Source organism: Alosa pseudoharengus, unplaced genomic scaffold, assembly GCF_046254945.1.
Source record: "Alosa pseudoharengus isolate Yale_2024_CS ecotype anadromous, Long Island Sound unplaced genomic scaffold, YU_APseudo_1.1 YU_APseudo_1.1_scf_4, whole genome shotgun sequence".
NCBI lineage: Eukaryota > Metazoa > Chordata > Actinopteri > Clupeiformes > Clupeidae > Alosa > Alosa pseudoharengus.
Genome location: NW_027468774.1, coordinates 35,209,405 through 35,216,167, shown reverse-complemented (window position 1 = coordinate 35,216,167; position 6,763 = coordinate 35,209,405). Strand labels below are relative to the sequence as shown.

The window sequence follows — 6,763 nt, the reverse complement described above, 5'->3', positions numbered from 1 at the left end:
AGAGAAAATAATCTAATATTCTTGGAGAAGTCTTTCCTAAGTAGAAACTAAAGTAAAACAATGAGCACCAGTTACTTGGTATTATTGTCCAACATATTGTCCATGTGGGGAATATATCCCCCTCACCTTTTACAATCTGTGTGTGTATTTCATATGACTTTGATATGCAAATATCTTGCATAATATCAGTGGATATAAAGTGAATGCTCTTCAGAGATCAGGTTATTTTTTGTTGTTTTTAAGTTCATAAAGCATGTGTGTTCACATTCTGTTAATCATTTATTAGCCTTGGGCTGGCGAGGGAACACCCCTTCCCTCCCTGCCTGTCCTGCTTGCCACTAACTAATCAGTGGACTCTATGAGCCACACTCAATCTAAAATGTTCCGGAAAACATTTCATTCAAGCCCAGTCAGACCTGTGTCAACTCTGCACCACACCTCTCTCCACTTCTAGCCCCCTCTCTCTCTCTCTCTCTCTCTCTCTCTCTCTCTCTCTCTCTCTCTCTCTCTCTCTCTCTCTCTCTCTCTCTCTCTCTCTCTCTCTCTCTCTCTCTCTCTCTCTCTCTCTCTCTCTCTCTCTCTCTCTCTCTCTCTCTCTCTCTCTCTCTCTCTCTCTCTCTCTCTCTCTCTCAGCACTCAAGGCCAATGTTGACAAGCAGGAGTTCCAGGGCGGTGAGCTTCTGCTGGGCCTCCTCGATGGCGCTGTATGTCTGGACATTGCTGCTTATGTGGAAGCGGATCTCGTCCACCAGTGGGATGGAGTCGGTCTCCTGACGAGCCTCCACAGCCCCCGCGTCCTCTTGGATTAGCTCAGCAAACTCTGGACGCTCGACCAGCTGCAGACATGTGTACGCACACACACACACACACACACACACACACACACACACACACACACACACACACACACACACACACACACACACACAGAAGTATACGTAATAAGCTTTGATTCTGATTCTCTTACTCACTCACTTACATTTTTTCCATTTATAATTAAAATGTGATATAAAGTTGACATGTTGCATTTACACACTTATTCACAGACTATAGTAGGCTCATATTTTACTGACATACCAAAGTGGATTCTTAGTTAGTAAAAACACTGAATTGCACAACGACCATTCTTTCTTCTACAGATAGTAAAGATTTCTCATCAATGCTGAGATGTATACACACACACACAACACACACACACACACACAACACACACACACACAACACACACACACACACACACACAGACAGCCAGAGAGACAGACAGACAAGCAGATGAACAGACAGACACAGAGATACCTACCCTCTCGATGATCTTAGCCATGTACTCCGTGCACTGGTCCTCCAGGCGGGAGAGGTTGAAGAGGCGCGCGCTCCTCCACACGTGCATCACGTTGTCCTCGCTCAGCAGCGACGCCAGGCTCTTCCCACACAGGCGCTTCAGGCCCGGCAGCAGGTACATGTCGGCCACCCACAGCACCTCGTACACGTTCTCCTGGGACAGCTGCACTCACAGCAGGGCACAGAGAACATCACTGGCCCTGTTCCACTGTCTTTACTGCCAGAGCAAAGCGCTAACAACAGCAAGGTCGTGGCTCTGCTAGAGAATGCATGCTAATACAACTCTGCAAATCCCTTTGCATATAGGCATCTGATTAATGACTATGTACATAATATATTGACAGATGCAGTGGTCATTCCTAGCTAAGGTCTCCTCTCCACTGTAGCTTAAATGTAGCTTATTGCTGTAAGTCGCTTTGGATAAAAGCATCTGCCAAATCAATAAATGTAAATGAAAATGTAATATCTAAACTACATGACACAATATTTAAAGGATATCTACCTCTGTGTCATCGCTGTAGATATAGTACAGTATTTTGGTGAAGAGTTCATGGGAGATGTTGTGCAAAGTGATGACTGGGATGTGAGGGGCCGAAGGCAGCGTCTCCCCCTCGCTGAAATGATCCTCCAATAAGGCCTTAAAATAGTCACTGCGGCCACAGAAAAAAGGCTGGAAACGGACACATGGACACATACACACACACACACACACACACACACACACACACACACACACACACACACACACACACACACACACACACACACACACACACACACACACACACACACACACACACACACACACACACAGAAACAGAGCTCCATTATTAGTTAATAAATATTTAATCAGTTATTTCTGATGACTGCTGACAGAAAACAACAACATCTGTACCCACTTTGTGACACAGGAAGTGATAGCCTTCGACTTGGAAGCATATATCTGGATAACTTGGGAAGTTGTCGGTTTTATCAAATGGAAGCTCACCAAATCCAACCTGCAAGGAGACACAAGATCAATGAAATACTCAAATGCTCTCACTGAGCTGTAGTGTTCAATTTAAACCATCTTCAGGATAACTCTCCACTTAGGATTCAGAGTTTCTTCACCATTCAACATTCACCAGGCACATTTGCAATACAATTAATAACGCACACTGTCCATATTGACAATGACCATCATTCTACATTCTAATGAACTTTGTACTCAAATGAAGAAAGAATGTGTAAGTAATCAACCCATGGGAATCTCAATGAGGGGTTTGAGCAGAGTAATGTCTGGGACGTGGCTGTGGTGCGGAGAGCTCACCCTGAGTTCAGCCGGCAGAGAACAGTCAGCCAGCTGGGCCATGTCATCCTGGAGCTGACAGCCATGAGGATCCAGAGTCAAAACCTTCACACAGGTACCTGGCTTAGAGGAGACTGAGAGAGAGAGACAGAGAGAGAAGGCACTTCAACTACAGTGATACATTTTATACCCATAACATTTTTCACAACATGCCATATTTCTTTAGTTTATTAGGTTTGAGGTCATTATTGCATTAAGAGATTACACTAAAATATCAGAAATTCATATTGATCAAAATAATAATATACTAATACACAATGATTGTTGCTGTTTTACAGTTTTGCATTATGAATCCATCAATTAATCCATCAATCAATCAATAAATCAATTAATCATTCAATCAAATCAGACTTTACAGTAGATAACACTTTATGTGCAAAACAGAAACAACAGAGAAGAATCTTACCAAAGTCATACACCTGCTTGCACTTTGCCTCCAGTTCCTCGATAAGATCTCCCATCTTACACTGCTTAGCCAGCCGCTTCAAATCATCCACATAGCTCACATCAATGTCCAAACGACCTTAAAACACACACACACACACACACACACACGTAAATTCAAATACACTCAGTTACACACACACACACACACACACATTCAAATACTCTAAGTTGCGCACACACACACACACAAACTCAAATGCACTAGTGTACTAGTTAGGGGTTGCAGTGCTTTTCTTTCAGAATGATGGAAACCTACAGTAGAGGTTTTAGTCTTCCTTATATGTGGCTTGAGGATTAAATGTAGGCTACTGTGATACGGAATCCTTGCACACATTTGATGGCTGTTAAGTACTGTACTGTAGATGGTACACTGTATAAGGTACAGTGACACTATGGACTTACCTGTGTAAAAATACTGCAAGAGGGCTGCAAAGGCAGCAGGGTTTATCTACATAAGGGAAAGAGAAAGAGAGGTTTGAGGATGAGTGTGGAATGAATATATTATATGGCTTATATGGACATCATGCTAAGAGGGAAGTCATAAGGCTTCATTGCTGACCAGTGGGTGTTTGAGGGCGATCATAGTCTTTCCCTTCCACTTGGTCTGGAACATGTGTGTGAAGTACTCGGATCGAGAACCCAGCACGCAGCGGTGAGCTCGGAATGTCTCCCCATGGACCAGAAACACCACGTCACTGAAGGGACCCTGCTCCAACAACCTGGACACAACAAAAAGCTTCTGTTCACATCCGCAAGAACTTGGCACTAACCATGTAGTCGTGTTTTCTATAGCATATTCGTTAACCTGTCGTTCTTTGAACTCTTTAAAAATGTTGGGATATGTCTGTGAAGTGTTTAGCCAAGTTCCATGCGTAGCCTACTGCTTTTAAATGACTTTGAAACATATTTTACAAACAGGCCTCTGTGTACCTGATGACTTGCCTTCACTATTCGCGATGTATCCGAAATAGTTCCAGATTTCACCTTTTGTTTTATCCACGCGCACTCACTCACTCAGAGCTGCCTGCTTGACACGCCCACTTGCCTAGATGCGTGCAAGGAGCAGTGAGAGCAGCCGTTCTCACAGACACAGAATGTTATTATTTTAATAAAGTATCGATTATAAAAACGTCGGAAAAATTGTATAATTTTTTGCGCGAAGGCATCGTGATACCTTTTTAGTATCGATACACCGTGCAACACTAGTGTGTGTGTGTGTGTGTGTGTGTGTGTGTGTGTGTGTGTGTGTGTGGGAGAGAGAGAGAGATAGAGAGATAGAGAAAGGGAATGAAAGTGTATGTGTGAGCGTGGAAGTAGCCTTACGTGTGCAGGAAGTGGTCATAATAGTCCCGTTGCATGGCCTTTGCTGTGATGCGCTTGTACTCCTTCAGCAGGCGGCGTATGGGGTCACTCAGGGATCCATACAGACATCTCTCTCCGTCAAACGTGTTGGCCTCACACTTAGCCCCTTTACATACAGAGGGACCAGAGCCAGGTGTTACGGAGAGGGGAGAGGGGGCGTGGTGATGACAAACAGGAAGAAGGGGAACAGAGTGGGAGGAGATCACGAGAGAAAAGACTTACCATTGGCCAACAGATACTGCACCAGCTCCTCGTGTCCACACAGACAAGCATAATACCTGCAGGAAAACCAGTCCACACACACACACACACACACACACACACACACACACAGAGAGACACAGACACACACACACACGCAAACACACCCACACACGACATCTCCTTAACAGCACTGTTGATGCATACTTTGTGTTGAGGAAGAGCACACTAAAGTGCATATTTGATAGATTGGTGTGGTATGATTAAGAGTGGGCAGAGAAAGTGTGTACTTATGGAAATGTTCTTATTTGTATAAATCCAGGTGTTGAAGGAAATGGCCTGTGTGTAAAAGCAGACATTTAACTAGGGCAAAACTTACAGAGGTGTGCTGTCCCATTTGTCTCTGACATTCAGTTCCACATCTCTCTGTTCAACCAGGTGTCTGAGAATGTAAAACATTTTGTTTTACAGTAGGCATGTTGCAACCATTCTGACCTAAACGAACACGTGGAGAATTCTATCTGTGCATGGTGTTTACTTCCCTGAAGTTCCACACATGGACAAAAATCAGCCCCAAGCAAAGCTAACTGCATGCTTCTGTGAAACTTGAGAAGTGTTGATTATCTGTCACAGATGTTCAAGGCCTCTATTGCATAACTAGGCCAACTGTACAAAGCAATGGAGTGTTTACTACACAACACTAGGAAACTGAACGATTGTGTGTAATAGGCTATAGCCTACACATATACACACACCAACACACAACAAAAGGTGGGTGTGGTCAGCTGTGGTCCAGTTAGGGTCAACCAGTGTTAAGTCTGTTAGACCATCCACTTAATACCTAAATATATTTCAGAAATTCGTGGTAGCAAAACCAAGCCCTTGAAACTTCCATGCGTATCTGACGTTAAAAGTCTTAGCTGTCAACACATAACGAATGTTTCTAGACATTGCAACTAGTTTCTAGACATTGTAACTAGGTTGAGCTGATTGCGTGACTTCGCAGCGATACACCATGGTTGAGGTTAGTCACTTTTTAGAATGCTGTCTCAAGTGGCATTAAAAGACTGTAGTGCACAACACGAAAAGTCAGGACGTCGTCACACATTTCCAACAAACAGAATGTTCGTCCGTCCGTACCTCACTCTAGAAATGTCGCCCTTCCTGCAGCTTGTAAACAAATCGGCAGCGTCCATCTCCTTTGAGGATTTAAGGCTCTGAAATGCATTGAAACGGCCTGCCCGTTAGACAGGGATGTATTAAGGGGCAAGAGGCGAACTGCTCACAAAACACAGACGATCGACCTCTCTCGAGAGACTGATTACAGAGGACCTGTCAAAAAGTTGGGTCAAGAGCGTTCCTCTGAAAGTAAACAAGGGGACAGAGATATCTCTAGACGTCACATCGATTCTTCCTCGTTGATTACAGTTTTTTATGTTGAATGTAGCGCCTCCCAGTGTTGTGGTGGTTAACAGACATGCGTACATCATTTCTGTCAGTCGCAAGGGTGCATGTGTGCATACTACTCCATATGGTGGGTAAGGGGTATATATGGCTACCCCTATTTGGAAGTCCCAAGTACATCTCGTCGAGGGCCTTCTTAGTCACATCACTTTTCTTCCCTATTATTATTACGCTTCTGTCATTGAAGTCAATGGCAGCCCATAGAACCGTCTGGTAAAAAGTTGTGAAATTTGGCACACTGATTGATTACAGTGCCATGATTAACTTCACCAAGTTCCCTAGAGCGCTCTAGCACCACCCACAGGCCAAAGTTGGAAGTAGGTTCACACACGTAACTTTTGACCCGTTGACCCGATTGTCAAAAATGAGGTATCTATGAATCCTTGGACCTTTGGAATCCTTGGACCAAGAGGTTTCACGCCTCACATAGTTTGTCCGATTTTCAAGAAACTTAGTACATATGATCTTCAGACCAAGCCGAACAAAAACTATCGAAAAGATTTTTCAAATTCAAAGCCGCCAAACAGGAAGTGAGCTCATATAGCAACCCAATTCATCTATAATAACCAAACTTAGTACATGGACTCATGTGGGGTCATGAGT

General features: G+C 43.8%; 1 protein-coding gene across 1 annotated transcript; it reads right to left on the bottom strand.

The window, feature by feature from the left end:
* Positions 1 to 576: 576 nt before the first annotated feature.
* abtb1 (ankyrin repeat and BTB (POZ) domain containing 1) lies at positions 577 to 5,943 on the bottom strand. The gene is made up of 12 exons (XM_076266027.1): positions 5,837 to 5,943; positions 5,076 to 5,138; positions 4,718 to 4,773; positions 4,457 to 4,601; positions 3,693 to 3,852; positions 3,536 to 3,581; positions 3,093 to 3,209; positions 2,648 to 2,760; positions 2,238 to 2,336; positions 1,841 to 2,008; positions 1,301 to 1,501; positions 577 to 836 (listed from the first exon to the last, which is right to left on the bottom strand). The coding sequence occupies exons 1-12, from the start codon at positions 5,890 to 5,892 to the stop codon at positions 630 to 632; spliced, it is 1,431 nt and encodes a 476-aa protein (XP_076122142.1). The 5' UTR covers positions 5,893 to 5,943; the 3' UTR covers positions 577 to 629.
* Between the last annotated feature and the right edge of the window lie 820 nt (positions 5,944 to 6,763).